The sequence below is a fragment of the Sardina pilchardus genome, chromosome 17 (genome assembly GCF_963854185.1).
Source record: "Sardina pilchardus chromosome 17, fSarPil1.1, whole genome shotgun sequence".
Lineage (NCBI taxonomy): Eukaryota > Metazoa > Chordata > Actinopteri > Clupeiformes > Clupeidae > Sardina > Sardina pilchardus.
In genome coordinates, this window is record NC_085010.1 from 1,473,245 (window position 1) to 1,492,298 (window position 19,054).

General features: G+C 40.4%; 2 protein-coding genes across 3 annotated transcripts in view; one reads left to right on the forward strand and one right to left on the reverse strand.

The window, feature by feature from the left end:
• Positions 1-16,681, forward strand: LOC134061739 (IQ motif and SEC7 domain-containing protein 3-like). Of its 2 annotated transcripts, XM_062517496.1 has the most exons (12): positions 1-1,250; positions 2,993-3,154; positions 3,597-3,719; positions 5,035-5,201; positions 6,213-6,352; positions 6,452-6,577; positions 7,497-7,596; positions 8,324-8,368; positions 12,507-12,668; positions 14,005-14,097; positions 14,346-14,389; positions 14,883-16,681. In XM_062517496.1, exons 1-12 carry the CDS (start codon positions 7-9, stop codon positions 14,919-14,921), a joined length of 2,445 nt encoding a protein of 814 aa, XP_062373480.1. In that variant the 5' UTR covers positions 1-6; the 3' UTR covers positions 14,922-16,681. The 2 variants fall into 2 exon arrangements, with proteins under 2 accessions (XP_062373480.1, XP_062373481.1); XM_062517497.1 differs by lacking the exon at positions 8,324-8,368.
• LOC134062688 (sodium- and chloride-dependent GABA transporter 1-like) overlaps positions 15,207-19,054 on the reverse strand; it is a 12,992-nt gene continuing 9,144 nt past the window's right edge. The window contains exon 14 of the mRNA XM_062518794.1: positions 15,207-15,353. Coding sequence (XP_062374778.1) covers positions 15,207-15,353 — 147 coding nt within the window. The remainder of the gene's footprint in view (positions 15,354-19,054) is intronic.

A 19,054-nucleotide genomic window follows, 5' to 3' on the forward strand; every position in this document is an offset into this window, starting at 1 on the left:
ATCGAAATGCTAGAGCACAAATATGGAGGTCATCTCATCTCTCGCCGTGCCGCCTGCAAGATCCAGACAGCCTTCCGCCAGTACCAGCTCAGCAAGAACTTTGAGAAGATCCGCAACTCGCTACTAGAGAGCCGCCTGCCACGACGCATCTCGCTGCGCAAGGTGCGCGTGCAGAACACAGAGGGCTTCTCCGCTGAGCGGGCGCTGGCAGAGGGATGTGGGTTGGCAGGTCTTCCCTTGGCACGCTCCCCATCCTTACCAGCCACTGTTGGGGGGAATCTGACAGATCTAGAGGATTCTTTTAATGAACAAGTGCAGTCACTGGCCAAGTCCATTGATGATGCGCTTAGTAATTGGAGCCTGAAGACTATATGTTCTCTACAGGATGGTAGCACTTATCAGTTTAGTAGTGATAGCTTCAGCTCAGTGCGGACACATCAGGGTCTTGGAGAAGAAGGAGACCTGTTGAACCCGACAGCCCTCCAAAGTCACATAACAACACAGGTAGAGAATCAAGAGAATGTGTCTCGCAATACCAGCAAGTTGATGATGGCTTTTCGGGATGTGACAGTGCAGATTGATAGCCAGAACTTCCATATGTCATCCTCTGTGATGGAGTCCTCTACTTCTGTGTCACTGGGGAACTTTGTCCAACTGGGAGATGCAGGGGAAGATCCAAGAGATTCACAATTCATGCCAAAAGAGAATACTGTGGCAGCAGAACAGCAGCAGCTTCTCGTTAACCGTGAGGAACCAACTCCTGTCGTGCCAGAGTCTGGGGAGATCCTGGATGAAGATTTCCCTGCGCCTCCTTCCATTGTGGAAGAGATCGAGGAGGAAGAACAGCCACAGCAGGAGGAGAAACCTTTTCCAGTACCTCTAGTGTTAGAGAAAGAAGAGGTTTCAGAGGAGGAATTCACAATAAAAAGCACAGACAAGTCCTCCACTTCTGTAGCACCTCCACAGGCAGTAAGTAGTGGTATAAGCACATCTCCAGTATTAGAGGTGCTGGAGTCCAAGCACAGTGAATTAGAGGCAACAGACAACAGCTCAGAACAGATGAGCAGTAGCAGCACATCAACTTCTGCCCGCTCTGCCTCTGAGGCTTCATCCAAAGAGGCCCTTCAGACTATGATCCTCAGTCTACCACGTTATCACTGTGAGAACCCAGTCAGCTGCAAGTCCCCCACGCTTTCCACTGACATTATGCGGAAGCGTCTCTACCGTATTGGCCTCAACCTTTTCAACATGTGAGTATATCTTAGAAGAGATTACATTCTGCTTGCATCAGGTGTGAAGTGACATGTTTTGGCTGCACTAATGTGGTAAATGTCAACATTTTGGGTATGAGCTCCCTTAAGCAATCAAAGTACAATGTGGATATTTCAATTTCACAAACATATACCATATTCTGATGCTCAAATTCTCTAGCCTGGCTGTCATCAGAGTAAGCTCAGTTTTTTAAGATTGAAAATTAGTCTGGGGAGTCTGCACTCTACTGCACAAGAGGCATGATCAATGGACATAGTTCAAATGACTGTGTACGTATTTGGATAGTCACTCAATCAATCAGGCCAATGATCCGGATGTGCCTGGTGGATAAGCCTGTTTGTGATTGGTTCCGGCAAACATGGACAGGAAGCAGGAGAGATAAATGTGTAGGTTTCCAGCCTGAGCTGCAGGGCGAAATCCAATCACCAGTGAAGAGACGACTGGATCTCTGGATTTGGGCTAGCTCACTCATGTTCCTGTGGAACGGCCTGCTGACGGTCTCTCAAAGCCTTTCGTCTACAGGGCTAACATTCAGAGTAGTTCAAATATGCTCAAGCACTGCGACAAAGCAAAACAAATAGAAACGAAACGTACTTTGCACAGAAACAGACTAGATCAGAAAATCATAGGAAAGACCCATCTCCTACCACCTAAAATCCCAAAATCTCTCTCTACAAATCAGGTCACCTGACCCTGTAACACCCACACCTGTAACCAGTTGCAGGGCAGAGCTGAGATGCTTTCAAATTCACAAACGAACACAGGCGAATGTTTGCAAACAGTTTTCTGTTAGTCGTGAGTTTTAGGCGAACGTTTGGGAACAGTCACAAACGGTCTGAGGAGGTAGTTCTCCGAACATACAGTGGAACTGGATTTGAGTTTGATGAGGGCAACAATGCAATTACCGTTAGGTTGTGTTATCTAGATGAACATATTTTGTTGAACTTTGTTATATTGTTGTCTTGTTATTCTTTTAGCTGTAATAGTTACTGCTTATTTGTAAATGTGTGTTTATGTTTATGTTATTCACCTGAAGTTGGTGTGCCTGGTCATTTAATGAAGTTTTATACAAAATTGTTTTAAAATATGTGTTTTACTTTCAGGAACACATCAGTGTCTTGTTAAAAACTGGTTGCTGTGTTTTGATCGCTCTATTTCTGGAATGGTAATTCTCGGGGGTGTCAGTGCCATAAATGTTGTCTGGTTATGCCGCTGACTGGATCATAAACAGCCATAGCAGTGATAAGGAGTGATCACAGAAGGCAATACCAATTCCAACCAAAGTCAGTCAATGGATTCATCATGAGTTATCATCAGATCCAGGATGCCAGACACCATTGTTGAGGCTTCTGGAGGTGTAGTAGGCCTAATTAAAAAAAAAAAAACATCAAAGATGGAAGGTGCCTACTTGAAAACCAAGTGAATTTCTCCTGAAGGGATTCTCTGGTTTGTTTCTGGTTTAGTTATTTCTCTTGGCAATTAGGCTACTAGCACTGCTTAGAACACACACCAACAGAGGAAGCCAGTTTTTTCTGACGTAATTGAAAAAATATTTTTAAAAATCTGGCTTGCACTAACACCACTCATAAATAAGCGATTAGCATATATTGTCTGATAATATTGGCATGCTGGACTTTGGTGTTAAGCAGTGGCTGCATTTTATCAACACAATAAAGCACAGTTCATTCAACTCTTTTATCTGTCTGTTTCCCTGATGCAGAAATCCAGATAAAGGCCTTCAGTTCCTCATCTCTCGTGGCTTCATTCCAGACACACCCATTGGTGTGGCCCATTTCCTTCTTCAGAGGAAAGGCCTAAGCCGACAGATGATTGGAGAGTTTCTAGGCAATAGTAAGAAGCCCTTCAACCGAGATGTGCTTGAGTAAGTGTATACTTAACTAATAGTCACTCTGTTGAACACTCTGAAATAGCACCCACCCTCACACTGAACAAAGTCAATCAACCTGTTCTGCTCATCTACCACATGTGGGTAGATGAGCAGAATCTACTTTAATCGTATACAATATTGTTATTAATACATTACCGCACTGAACTGCCTTGTACTATATTTATATTTAATCCTATGCCTGTTGAGGTGTTTAAAAATTAAAAAGCAGTTTCAAAATCAAGCCCCCTGAAGTAAGTAACATAAGGAATGCATTGATTGATTAAAAAAAACATTGCAAATAGAATCGAATCGTGACGTTAAAATCTAAAATTAAATCGAATTGAGGATTTGGAGAATCATGACAGCCCTACAGTATATGTCATGATATATGTTTGTTGCACTAGTTTAAGCATGCTATGTTTGTATTTGTATGTAGTTGTGTAGTGGATGAGATGGACTTTTCGGGGATGGAATTGGACGAGGCACTAAGGAAATTCCAGGCGCATATTCGAGTTCAAGGAGAGGCACAAAAGGTGGAGAGACTAATCGAGGCCTTCAGGTAAGCAATTTCTGTAAAACTGTGATGTAATTTACAGTAGCTGAAAACATTTAGGTAAAAAGTCTATTGTCTTTTTTTCCAAAGTAAAGTGTTTTTTGCATAACACTGTTCAGATATTATGTAAGGTGTGTAAAAATGTGATTTATTAATATATGTCAGTTATGCTACATTACTAGCCTGGTTAACACCAGACCACCTCTCAAATCTCAGTAAAGATTGAGAATGGGTCTGGAAAGCCTCATTGACTTATGACTTCCAGCAGTGAAAATAAACTTAAATTCCATTGAACTGCAAAAAGTGCAGCAATAATTTTTTCCTGTAAACAAAGTTTTAAATGCTGTTGTTTACTCATTTTAAAAAAAATGGTACATCCATATTTGTTTAACCTTATCCTCTGCGCTGCCATAGTTTTTGTTGAATCCACAGCTCTTTCTGTCATATAAAGCCCCATGCGTATATAATAGAACAGAATATATACTTTTTTGATCCTGTGAGGGAAATTCAGTCTCTGCATTTATCCCAATTTAACTGAATTAGTGAACACACACAACACACAGTGAGGTGAATCACACACTAACCCAGAGCAGTGAGCTGCCTGCCCAATCAGGGGCGCTCGGGGAGCAGTGAGGGGTTAGGTGCCTTGCTCAAGGGCACTTCAGCCGTGATTGTGATTGGTTCCTGGGTTTTTGAATATTTGGAAATGGATGCCAATGGCCTCCTTGCCACACTGGCTTCAAGTAAGCTGTCAGTGGCAGTGGATCTTGTAAAAAACCTTCTTCGCAGCAGTGACATTGGATGAGAAAGAAGACAGTAGTGTCTAATTCATGCCATTTTCTCTCAGCAGCCCAGTGCACAGTGTTCAGGGGGCTGGACATTCATATAGCATGTTGTGCTAAGATAGAAAACACCCTTGCCAGCAACTTTATCTCATCTCATACTTCTTAATTCTGCTTTTTGTGAAATGACCCTCTTTTGACAAGAGCTCAAAATGTATAAAAGCACCGCCTACTGACAAAGAAATGATCTTGGAAAACGCCATACCTGGAAGATCATAGATGGTCTGTCACAGTCTCAACCTATCCTTGGTCTTGTGGATAAATGTAACACTGTTGCAGATGAAAGCAACTAAGCAAGCAACCTATTCTTTTTTTGGAATACACAAATAAATTGATTAATTGTTGGCTGACATAGGTAACTTTGTGTGTTGCTTGTGTTCTTTATTCTGCAGAACCTGAGAAAATACTACTTCAGCTTTCACTGTGTTACGATAAATGTTGACATCTGTCTCTTCCTGTCACATTTTCTCTCTTTTCAGCCAACGCTACTGCATGTGCAACCCAGATGTGGTACAGCAATTCCATAACCCAGACACCATCTTCATCTTGGCTTTCGCCATCATTCTCCTCAACACGGATATGTACAGCCCCAACATCAAACCTGACCGTAAGATGATGCTGGAGGACTTCATCCGGAACTTGAGAGGTGAGATGGTAAACAAAGCAGAGTATGTGCAATTGATTCCAAAATACCTTGAGTGAATGTTGTGCTTTGGCAACACTGCGCCACTGCATGCTGATATAGCAATGTTGAACTGAATTGAACTGAATGCTGTTTATGGCCAAACAGTTTATAAACATGCATACAAAACCTGTTTATGAAGAAACAAAGACCAGTATCGAAAATAATCACACCAATGTGCAAATGTCAAAATGAGCTAGCCATTCACAAAGTCTAGCCATTGCCAATCTTGGTAAGCCACTATGCCAACTAACCTAACTGCTACTTAACTGTAAGCTGTTGTTCAACACAGCCTACTGTAGCTAAGTCCAAAGTAACAGGTCGATGTTGAACCTGTTTTATACCCTATTTTTTCGTGCAATATGGAAGATGACAGGTTTCAGTATTCCATTTGTGATTGGCTTTTATTTATGTTTCCTGAGAAGTTGAGGAAAACTATAGATGTGTAAACTTTACATAGACTATTACAAATTTGTTTTGCCTATTTGGTGTAAAAGCATCTAACAGTAAATACATAAACCTCCTTCCTGACGCTTTAAAGGGGAATTTTGGCAGTTTTTCACATAGATCTCAGTTTCTTAAGGTCACTGTCTCACATACTATCTGTATGGAAAAAATGAAAACTTTACCTAACTAAGCTAAGTAAAACCGACAGTACTTGGGTGACAGATTGCACCCATGGTAAGCATTATCTGTCCTAACTGACACACCTGCTTCCCAGTCTGAGGTTTGAATCTGGGCAGGTGCAATCCTCCTTGAAGATTCAGCATTGTATCTACTACAATAGACATTTTGGTCAGTTTAGACAAGTTAATTTAGCAAGTAATGCTATAGATGCCATAATCATCTCCACCATCTATTTATCAAACACACATTCAACATTAATGTGGTCTCCAGGCAGTAAAGTGGCATGCTTTTTGTTTTGTCTCTAATTATAATTATTATTTATTTATATTGTTTCACTCATTTTTGTAGGAGTGGATGATGGAGCTGATATACCACGGGATACAGTTGTAGGTATTTATGAGCGTATACAGCTGAGGGAGCTCCGCTCTAACGAGGACCATGTCACCTATGTCACCAAGGTGGAACAAAGCATCGTTGGAATGAAGACAGTGAGTCTGTTCTGTGGCCATAATAATGATGGTAAAATTGCATACAGATTATTTATGTCAAGCAAAATCTGTAAAAAAATAATCTCTTTCTCACCCTAGGTGCTCTCAGTACCCCATAGGCGACTTGTCTGCTGCAGCCGACTCTTTGAAGTAGCTGATGTAAACAAGGCTCAAAAACAGGCTGCCCATCAGAGGGAGGTCTTTCTTTTTAATGACCTCATTGTGGTAAGAGATTTTTATGACCATATAGCAACTCATTTTATGGGGGAGTTTGTCTTGATTTTGTAGTATGTCGTTGTTTCTGTGTTGAACTGATCACAAAGGCCTAAAGTAACTATGATTTATTGGATTAGAGACCAAAAAAATAAGTCCTTCATAAAACCAGGTTTTTGCTTTCATTTTTTAGATTAGATTAGATTAGATTCAACTTTATTGTCATTGTGCAGAGTACAAGTACAAAGACAGTTTGCGTCTAACCAGAAGAGACTGTGTCTTTCTGCTGGTCAACAATATTGCACATGCGTTACACTGACAAGGGCATGAATCCGACACCAGATTGTAGTGTTACTAAACAGTGGCAGCTTGGATGGATTACCAAAAGCACAGAGCAGGCCGTGGACGTACTACTGTGACATCCACATTGTAAGAGGAGGTATTGCCTAAAGCCGCCTTGTGTTCAAACATCATGTGTTCTATTGGGACTCCTTTCCATGCTGCCCAAGAGGCAGCCACACCCCTCATGGAGTGGGCTTGTATTCAGAGGAAGGTATATGCTAAACGCTAGAATGATACTTGCTAAATGTATATGCTAAACGCTATCAATGTCAATATCAATGTCAAGTTTATTTCTATAGCACGATTTACAGACGGCTGAGCCGCACCAAAGTGCTTCACAGTAAAGTGCAAAAATGCAAAAATGCTAGAAACGCCTCCACCAGTCAATGGGAGATGGAAAAGGTCTTTTTGGGACCGGAACAAGGCAGGATGTCTTAAACAAAATAGGCACTCTCCCCTGGCTAAAGCTGAGGTTAAAAAGGTGGTGCAGAATACCGCAGAGCTGTTTCACTCAGACCTTAAGGACATTTCTGAAAATCAATTCCTATCCTTAGTCGTGTTGTTGTGCTGTGCTAATTTCTCCTACCAGATCCTGAAGCTGTGTCCAAAGAAGAAGAGTCCTGCGGCCTACTCCTTTTGCAAAGCCATGGGACTGTTGGGCATGCAGTTCCACCTGTTTGAGAATGAGCGTAAGAACCTATCAAATAATGCAAATTCTTCACATTTGTCACTCTTCATCATTTAAGAAGGAGGGCCTGAGTCTGAGAATGGAATCTCCCAGTGATAACAGGAACACATGCACAGTGTTGCACATATGGTAAAGCAAATGGTAAGATGTGATCAAGGGCCAAGTGGACAGAGCCAGGCTGAAATGAATTAGTAAAAGATTTGGTTAAAGCCGACCAACAGCTTGTCCAACAATGCTTTTAAACCAAAGGGATCCGACAATAGAATAGAATTCTCTTATAGAGAGAATTTCCAAATATTCCATTGTTGCTGTTTCTGTATGTAAAAGTAAACAGTGTGAACCGACTTTGAACCCTCTCCATAGTAGGCTAACATATACTGTGTATATGATTTTACAATACTTATTTTACCTAGTTAATGGTTTTTACTTCGACATAGTGAAGTTGCCCCCAAAGGCTATGTTACGTGCTTTTCAGTTGTAAATGCATATTCCGGTCTTACTCAAAACAGCACCGATTAACGTTTTGGTCCCAAATGTAAACTTGCACTTGTAAAGGTTGTTGTTAGACCAGCGTTTCCCTTTAATAGTTTACTCTTGAGTTTATGATAACGCAGGTGGTGGCAGTAAAACTGGAGAATGTTCAGTTCAGTTGTGGCTCTTAGGGGAAAAAAAGTTGTTTTTCAGGCTGGATTTGCAGGATTTTGTTCATCTGAATTAAAATATTTCAGATGGAATCCCTACGGGCTACTCTGTGGTGATGCCAAAGACTGATGGTAAGCTTTGGCGTTTGTCTCTGATAACTATGACACTATTTGACTTTAGCTAGACTGAAATGTTGTGTATGGTGCAGTTGGAGCACCAAGAGCCTTGGCAGAATTCAACAGGAGAATGAAAGACTGTTTAGCTGAGCACTGTATCAAGGGAGGCAATTAACCCAAGTAAGGAGTAATGTTCCATAAAATAGCTATGAATTTGGGGATTTCATCATACAGTGTATGTTATCATTCAGAATATCATCTCAGAAACCTGTACGCAAGGAACAGGGCTGAAAAAAAATAGTAATGGATAGCTGTGATTTTTGGGCTCTGCATGGTTGATGCATGCCAGTGGGTAATCCAAGGAATAGTGCAGATGAGGACTTACTGTCCTTATCAAGGTCATGGTTCCTCTATCGGGTTGTAAAACCAGTCTGACCCAGGATCAGTACACCTGGAGGTTATTCCATCAACCGCACTAAAGAAAGTCATGCTTAAAAGAAATGGCCTGTATAATGATTAATGATTATCATAATGATTTTGTAGCAACTAGGGATCTTGCAGGGTCACTATAAATACATGACTGCAACTAGATATATGAACAGGAACTCAAATGATAGCCTACTCATGTCAAAGCCATACTTTGCCATCATGCTGACTTAAAACCGCTCATGGGTACATTTCTAGAAAGCGTAGTTGGCTAACTTCTGTCCCAACCTTAGTTGTACGATCCATCGTTGTTGGATTTGGTGTTTCTAGAAAGGGTGTTTCTAGAAAGTTCGCACTTGTGTCATTCCATGGTAGTTCCGGTTGGTGATGTCGTCTGTGTCAGGAGCACCAAACCAAAAATCACAAGCGCCCAACCAAAAATCACAAAGTTGCTGTTTTTCTTGTGACTCAATGATTGTGCTATGCTGTTTTATAGAAAAAATACTGGAAATCTTAGTCACTTTTAAATGTGATACTAGCAGGCATATATTCAATGGTCTATGCTAGGCTGGAGCTAAACGTTTTAATTAATATGTAGCCAACAGCATAGTGCAATCATTGAATCACAAGAAAAACTTTTTTGTTTGGTGCTCCTGACACTGACAACATTTCCAGTATTTTTTCTATTTAAAACTTGTCTCCTCTCGAGTTAGAAAGTGTAAGAAGGCCCCAGCCGTGGCGCGACTGGCTGGGGCACCTGCACTGCACGCCGGCGACCCGGGTTTGATTCCTGCCCCTTTCCGGATCCCACCCCTACTCTCTCTCCCGCTCGTTTCCTGTACTCTCTGTACTCCCATACTCTCTGCTGTCCTGTCCAATTAAAGGCATAAAAAGCCAAAAAAATAATCTTTAAAAAAAAAGAAAGTGTAAGAAGACCAACGGAAAATGAAACGTGGCGATTTTCTAGACTTTTTTGACATGGAACTGTACTCTCATTCAGACATGATAATCAAGTCAGCTCAACCTTGTTGCTGGAAGTTAGCCTACGGGGACTATTTTCAGGTGCACCCATGGTGTTCCTTGATTATTATGCTGGAATGAGAGTATAGTTCCATGTCAAATCAGCCTAGAAAATCGCCCTGTTTCCTTTTTCGTTGGTCTTTGGACTTTATAACTCGGGAGGAGACAAGTTTGAAATAGAAAAATTACCGGAAATCTCAGTCACTTTTAAACGTGATGCTAGCAGGCGAGATGCTAATGGTCTAATCCGATTCAATGGTCTATGGTAGGCTGGAGCTAAAAGTGGTATCGCCAGACTCTGAGTGTAATTTCCGTAAAAAATCCCCAAATATTGCACTTCCTGTTGGGCATGGCTAATGCATTGTACGAAAGTTGTTAATCTTCGGGAGATACACACACCTACCAAATGTGGTGTATGTGTACGTGTAGCTGAAAGTATATAGCAACCAGGGGGCGCTAGCGAGTCCCTGGGCCACGCCCGGGGTCAAAGCTTTGTCCCTGAGCTGACGTGTGTGCCAAATTTAATGAGATTTCTACCATGGGAACCACCTCTAAAAAAGCAAAATAAGGTCCCAAAAAAAGGGAAGAAGAATCCTTACAAGAACAATAGGACTTTACACCTCTCAGGGTGCTAGGTCACCCCGGCCCTTGCACACGGTCAGTGCTCGGGCCTAAATAAACTGCTCTGATTGCTGAAATAGCCGATATGTGTTGTGTTGTTTTCCTTTACATTCCCTGCAACCATGTTGTCAGTATCTCTAGGTGGCTAGCATGGAATGAAGTTAGCATTAATGTAGGAGCTTCATTCTGACCGGATATCAATAGCTAGTTCTACTGTAGCTACAAGTACTTTGGCTGTTCATGCTAGAATTGTCCAAATGGGTCATCTCTTTAAATAGGATTTCCTTGTGTAGATAAAAGTACTTACGTTGTTGCTGTGTTTCTGAAGTGAGAGTTGTTGGTGTGAACCACTTTGCTGGTTATATTGCTGATTGAATCAAAATAACTCAGGCAACACAGAGGAATGACTGTATTTGATTATTATTAGTATAGTTGAAAACATGTCAAGCTTTGGGCAGAGTGCACCCCCACAGGTTTTAAAAGAAAATTGAATGGAGTACATTTAAAAAATGATGGAGGTTCACTGCACAAAGCGGAACCCATTTTTCTACTATAATGCAGAAATGAAGTAATTTGAACATCATTTTAGGCTAAAGCAGCACTAACGAAGGTTTGCTCACACCGTCCCCCTACAGTTGGGAAGTGCAATACATTAACTAAAGTTATTATTTGAAAATAATAATAATAATAACAAACTATAAACATAACTTGCATACAGTACAGAGGGAATGCACGCACAACAGTCTGTTGAAAGAGGGTTCAGATTTCCTGCAAGTAGCCTACCTATTTGTATATACCATAGCAGCTCTACCTACAGTATTTGTATACAGCAGCTCTTTCCATTTAGATTTTTTGCTGGAGATTCAAATGGAAGGCTGCCACTTGTCTATTTTTCCACTAAGTGATAGTAACCAAGATGACTGATGTGTGCCTAGTGAACGTTATATCTTCAGAACTTGTTGCCATAGAAGTAAATTACACATTCACGATCAGACGTGTGGTTTTGCAGTCAGCCTTTTTGCAAGCACTTGAATCAGAATAAGGCTAACTAGAATGATACCTATCGAAGCCAGTAGGAACTGGAAAAGCACTCAGAGAGCGCATACCAATGCCAAGCGAAAACATAACCGCCTCCTGGATCCAGACTCCGAAATGTAATCGTTTCTTCCTTGAGTTATTTCAGACCTTCCCAACAATTTAATCGAAATCCATCCATAACCTTTTGAGTTATCTTGCGAACAAACAGACAAAAAGACAGACAGACAACCCGGATAAAAACATAACCTCCTTGGCGGAAGTAATAACATTACCTAACCCGCTACCACTGCCTACTTGAATTGCTTGACTTAAGAACATCAACTGAGGAATTGACAACTTTCCACAGACATTTATTGTCATTGTTTGTTTGCTCTATTAAGAGTTTACGTATGTGCCATCAAAATGATTTTGGGAATGTTATTTTAAGGTTAACTCTTTAGGGTTGCTTTAGTGTTGTGTTTTGTATTGCATAATCCAACTGCAGTGATTATAGTTGGATTAATTTTAGTGGACTGTGGACTGATCTTGCCTCCTTTCTTCTATGACATGTAGCAGTCCAGTAACTTCATTAGGTGAACATATCAACAATCTATTGGTAATTGTTGTGTTTCTTCTATGTTATGTGTAGCCTCTGTGTATACCTTCATGTTTAATGTGGTAATTTCCAATAATAAGATATAATTGACCATGTACTTACTAAATTCTTAGTAGCTAGGGGACTGTAAAAGGGAAGTATACGGAATATCACATGAAAAAAATAGAATGAAATAAACATGCTGCACAATGATGTGCATCAAAACAAGTTGGGAGAAATGGGACTGAGCTAAACACTTTGCGTATATGCTGCATTGTGCATTCAGTAAAATATTAGGTTGTCAGATCAATAATCCACTTAATAAAAAAACAGTTTTCTGCTACCACGACTGGGATTACACACTTGCAGACATTTTGTCATCACTTAATTGATGTACAGTTGTTAAATCAGAGGCAGCATTTTGTGACACTGTGACCCCCCCCCCCCCCCCCCCTCTCTCTCTCTCTCTCTCAGATTACTCCCATGGCATCACAATCTTATCTCCATTCTCTGGTCTTGACAAGAAGCAGACCTTGAATTTCTGTGCTCAGAGTGCAGAGGAACTTCTGAAATTTGTGGAGGACCTGAAGGAGTCTATTGCTGAGGTGTCTGAGATGGAGCAGATACGAATTGAATGTAAGTGATATGTACTGTATCTAAAGATGTGTCCCTAAAGATGTTTATGCACAGCTCAGCTCCACCTTAAAGAGGAACAATGCAGGATTGGCGATTTCATCTCTGGTTTCGGTTTCGTTTTTCGTTTTCGCTCGTTTTATGCTTGCATATTTCTCTGCAGAGCTTCCCCGACAGCTTTAGCGTGTATATTTCTACATATATAGGCTATATATAAATATATAAATTGCAAGCGTGGTTCTTCTTGTTCCTTACGCGTCTCTGACTTCCAGATGTAAACAGCAAATGATCGTTTATCAGAAAGTTGCAAGGTTGTAATAGCGGATAGGGACACCAGGGGCGGGAGGAAATGTGACTGTTTTCGATAAAACTGGTCAGTCAAGCAAAACAACGATTTCTAAGCGATTTTATGACTATGAAAAAGTTGCATAGGGTCTCTTTAAATGCCCCAGTTTAACTTGAAACTCACTACCACATAAATGTGTCCCAGAACATCTGTATGATGTTATAATGAACTTGAACATAAACATAGTTTCAGGGATCTGCCTTCTGATTCATTTTGACTAAAAAATGAGGTCGAGGAACCATGTTTTATATTGCCTACATAAATTATTTCCCATCTCAGGGTTGATGAACCCAGAGATCAGGGTTAGACGGAGAGTTTGATAAACGTCCTTTCTGGAATACCCCCCTGGACACAGTCAATCATTTAACCATAATTTGGATTAACACCTGCTTTTACTAGGCAGACATATTTCACCTCAAAACAGAGGTGGGCAGTTTTCGTACAAACAAGGGAATACCAAATTAGGCGCGTTTTACGCTTTTCCTCCCATCTTTTAACATGAAACTCCCACTTTCACCTGACCCTACTCTGAATGGATGACATGGTAAAGCGTAATGTGGCATTTTCAGCTCCTGCGGTTTTAAGTCTGCGGTTTTACCCAAGTGCGGCCTATATGTAATATACCTCGCCGTGTTTTTATGTGCACATTGCGAAACAAATATGCCTGAAGTGGCCGCAAAAGTGTTCGTGCCCCTGTTTTTTTCTAAGATCTCATCTATCTAATAATGGCAGGAATGTCTGTCTGTCTGTATGTGTGTGTGTGTGTGTGTGTTTATCTGTAATTCGCATACTGTATGTCTCAAGCTATTTCTTTGACTGCCTTCAAACTATGCAGGTGTGCTGTGGCAAGTTTGACGTTGTTTGGAGAAGAAATGCAAAATAAATGTTTTGCAAAAGCCAAGACATTTGCTATAGCCACTCCCCCCCACTAAACTATGATGCAAAGATTTTTTTTTTATCTGTATATATTTGACATCTTTCTTCCCCCTGTAGGGGAACTTGAGAAGCAGCAGGGGATGAAGCTGCACTCAGCCAAGAGCAGCAGCGGGCAGTTTGAAATGAGAGACCGACAGGGCTTACCATCAGGTACTTTTTCCTGAGTTTGGCACAAACCATAAACCAACTCTTGTATGTTACACTGACTACAAGTTAAGTGAACTTCATAAATGTACAATATTCTTAAGATGCAGTGCTTTCCTGGAAATGTGTAATATGTTATTCAAGTTAGCATACAGTATTAGCAATGGCATTACTTTGTAATGAGTAGATTTGAGTCCTAGACATACTGTACGTAGTTTTTGAATGCAGCTCTTATGTTTGTGTCTGACTCCAAGGAAGGCGGGATCTTGATGAGAAGAGTGGAAATGGTGCAGTAGAGGTAAGTGTTCATTACTCAGAACAAAGCCAGGTAAGTCTAGTCACCAGCACATTGTATATAGGCCTATTATAGGCAATATGTTTCAGACTAAATGTTTAATGTTACAATTCAGAAAGCCCCTATATTTGCATTGGATAATCAGTGCTAAAATGAAAATAGTCACCTGATAGTCTCACCAGCCCATTTTTACTAGATTTTTACTAGATTGCTAACACACTATAATAATGCCCCTCCACAACCCTTGTCTTAGTTCTCATTAAACACACTTTTATAATGACACAGTTTACATAGATCTACACTGAAGTGTACCCAGTTGGCAATAGATCATGCATCATACTGTATAGCGCATAGCGCATATACTGTAGTGGCTGTGCCTGTCTGATACTACTGATTCTCATCTGCGTTCCCCAGAGGGCTTGGTGGCTGTAGAGAGTCTTGTAACATGTGATGCTGTCTCTGACTGTTTTCTAAACTAGGTGTCCATTCACAACAGGCTTCAGACGTACCAGTTCAGCCACCTCTGGAGCCCTGAGAGCGCGTCATGGAGAGCGCCCCATGGAGCCCTATGTCACCAGCAGGGGGAGCCTTTGCAGCTGCAGTGCCAGTTTCAACAACTCTCAGCATCCACCTCACCTGCCCACATCCACCTACCTGTTTCCCTGCATACGCTGCAGCCAAACACCCTCATCCATTGTCAACAGATTGTGAAGGAGATCATCCTGGACAAGAGTGGCCAAGTGTGTGTGGAAGCCTAGAACAGTTGTAGCAGTCCCTCACAGCACCAGCCTATCCAGTGGATAGTGTTGGCACAACTGTGCTAACCCAACAGGAGTGAATCCTCACAGGGGAGGAACAGCTCCCAGCCTCCCTCTTCCCCTCCACCATCCAAATATTCCCTCTTATCCACAGCTTGGCTCACAGGACATTGTGTGATGCCCTTCCAGTACATCACTACCAAATACATCTGTGTACATATATAGAACATAGAGAACATCTACATACTGTGTATTTATTGACATTTCAAGAAAGAAAAAGATGACAGAAGTAATAATGAAAGTATTTGCATAATATTTGCAGACCACATATGAAGTTAAAATAGTTGATAAAATGAAAGCTTGATTTATCTGTATTTTTAAATATTAAGTAGTTTAGATTTTTTTGTCTTATACTTCTTGTCCATTATCAAATATTTGACATAGATATCAGTCCAAAATGAATTATTGCATTACACCATGAAAAGACAAGGAAATATTTCAGCAGGTGAACATCCTCTTCTGCATACAGATACCTGTAATACCTGGACACAATATCATCTGTGTACTGTTGATTATTAACTCCTTTATTCTCTCAATCACCCAGGACTTTTTTCCCTTCTCCATTCACTCAGTGGAATCAATTTTATAAAATCTGGGAGGCATACCTTGTGTTAGCATAGTGGAGTTGTGCTGGCTTATTTCCTATGAGCCATAATCTCCCCAGTGTGTAAATCAAGCACTTGTCAGCCTATGCTTGTTGTCTTAAGTCTGAGATTTGCACAACACTGAAGGCATTGTATGTGCTTCGGGTGGAGCAGCCCCAAAGTCAGAGTGTAAATACTATTTTCGTGTATGTTGCCCTTGACTTAGCTTTTCAGCTATACACCTCTGAGGGCTGGAGTGAGTCAAGTGCCACTACAAGGTGAACAACAACATATCACATTGAGGTCATCAGTAGGCCTAGTTCTAATATTATTATTAGAACTGTTATAGTTAACGTGATAATAATGCGTCAACGCAATCTCACTCACACTGTTAAAAAAAAATGAGCGCCATTCACACAGGTTCTAACAAATAGCCAGTCAGTGATCTGGACGGAAGCAGCTGCAGTGTCAAGTCAAGGGATTCTGATGATGTGCACTCCACTAAAGGACCATCTCTGGGAGATGCAGAGCCAACTGCCAGTTTTGTTGATGGTTAGATGAATAAAGGTGTTAAGTATCTGATAGCAGGTTACAATTACACACTGTTATGATTAGATTTTTACAGGCATACTAACATTATATCTCTTGGTAGATCTATAAAGAGGAGATTTTCATTGCTCTCCTGTATGTTTACAGCCTGATTACATTTCAGCAAATTGATATTTTCCCAAATAATATTATGCATATAATGTAAATGCTTAAAATAGTTCATTATTTAAGGAAAAAAAGAAAATAATGTGAAATCAAAGCCTATATATCTGACATGTATTTTGTCTATATGCACTATTCATGCAGTTCAATCATGTTCTGCAGAACATTGTCTCTATAATAGTCAATAAATGTTATATCATTGAAAATATCTCTTTCTTATCTTTCACCTGACATGAACTTGTAATACTCCATTTTTTCTTAGATCTTCATTTTAGCAGTGCTTTTTAAAAAAATTTCATTGATTTTGATTGTGTGCTCATTTTCCTAAATTGTGCGCTGTTTTGTTGAATTGTGCTCTCATTTCACTAGGTTGTTTGTTACTCCATTTAATAAATAGTGTGCTTGTCTTAGCGAGTGGTGTGCTTGTTTTACAAACATGTAAGTGAAAGCACAATTTGGTAAAATGAGTGCACAATTTACCAAACAAGGCCACAGTTTAGTAAAATAAACACACAATTTAGTACCAATCTCTGTACCAATAATGTAACAACTTATTACATTATCAGGTTAATCTAATCTCCCAACATTAATGATAACTTTGTCCAATGCTGTAGTGACAGGCCATCATTTAATGGTGGCCAAGTGGTGAAGTTGTGTAGGCGACCACCCACCGTTTTCCTACAGTATATGCTAGCAGTTTTTTTGTTGTTGAGTAATTTCAATGATTGTCAATGATTCCCAGGAAAACTGAAAAACCAGGCAGCATGAATCTTGGCATAGCCTCAGGAGGAGGGTAGGGCAGACAGAGTTTTTTGTGAATATTTGAGAACTAGGACCTAAAATATAAAAGTGGAAGGTTAACATCCACCAAACATTGGATGTTGAATTGGCTTGCAGATCCTGTCTATAATATTGGGTCTGTCGGTCCATGACCAATTCTGTATTCGACATTCAAACTAGGTCCACAATTTGGACATCCAGCCATGACCCACCTTGGACATCCTATTTATAAATTTGCCTGATTCCCATTGTGCAATGTGACATCAGAGTAACGTTTATTCAATGTAATTTTGGGACAATAAAATCAAACATCAATTATCTCTCTGGAATGAATCCATTTGCCAAGCGGCATTACGTTAATCTGATAACGTCACTGTTAACTTGTTAGTCCTCATCAAGGTTTTCCATTCATTAACTTAAGAGATGGAGGAAATAGGTTAAACTAACTCTAAGCTTGGCTACCCACCAGGACATCTAGCTAACCCTCCACTCGTCCTTCCCCCTCTCAAACCTGACAGACTCAAAGTTGTTTATATCAAGGTTATTACAATATCAAGGATTTATTACATTATCATGTTCTATACTCTCTTTGATGCAACTTCTTGTAACTTTTAAACATTTTCTTTCTATTTATATATGAAATGATTGGATTGTGAGTCTTTTTAAGTTTTTATTTCTGAAATAAAAACATGAAATACATCTCCATAAACATAATGAAAGTGCGATATACAATTCAAATACAGCAATACAAAAACAGAAACACTCTTAAATTGTTCTTACTGGGTATGTCAACTCTCAGTTATACAATATAAAACAGCACAGTATGAGGACTCAGAAAATATGTACAATCAGGAGGTAATGAAACCCTGATTATAGGACCTTTTACAAATTATAACGTTATACAATATTACATGAGTTATTTCCATGTCCATGTTATATGCTTACACAGGGCTCCACACTGCATTGTGTGACAATGCGACTACATTTTATATGTAGCCGTGCAAGTGCCACCTGTAAATTTGCCAACTTTTTTTTTTACCTTCAGAAACGTGGAGCAAGTTTCTAGGTGGCATTGGCCAATGTGTATGAGAAGGGGAGGGTAGCCTACAGGTGGCGGGGTCAAAGTTGTTTCCCAATTGCCAATAAAAAAAAGAAGAAGAAGAGGGGAGAGGGTCCATAGACAGTAGAAGGTCACTTGCATTATATCATGGATAAGTGAACCATCAAGACAACATGTGTGCCAGACTCCAAAATGAAACTGAAACTCCAAGAGTGATGATATTACTGTGCAGAGTCGAAGTGCTCCCAAGTGCTATTCCGCCATACAGTATAGTTATCCTTCTTACCCGCTTAGAAAGCACCACGTTTTATTTTTTGTCACCATACTTGGTCATATAACTACTCGTGTAACTGTATTTTAATAGAAAAAAACGTGGAGGTGTTTGGTCGCTTCTAAGTTCATCTCTGTTTGGATCCAAATGAATGAACTGGGCTAGCTAAGTGCTATCAAAGTAGCGTCAACGCAGGGGATCACCATCAAAGGAGAAGCTGCTGGACAAGGAAAGGATGGGCTCTCCATGGCAAGCACATCAAAGTTACTCCAAGCAGTGAAAGCAACAGTTGACTACCATGCTGCACTTGAAGCAAATATTCAGTCTAAATGAATTACACCTACAATAAAAGGTGTAGGAGGCCAAACTACAAGGGTTGGTCTTCAGAGCCTCCCAGTAGTCCCACAGGGTGGTGTGCTCTAAGGGAGAGTAAGGGAAGGCATA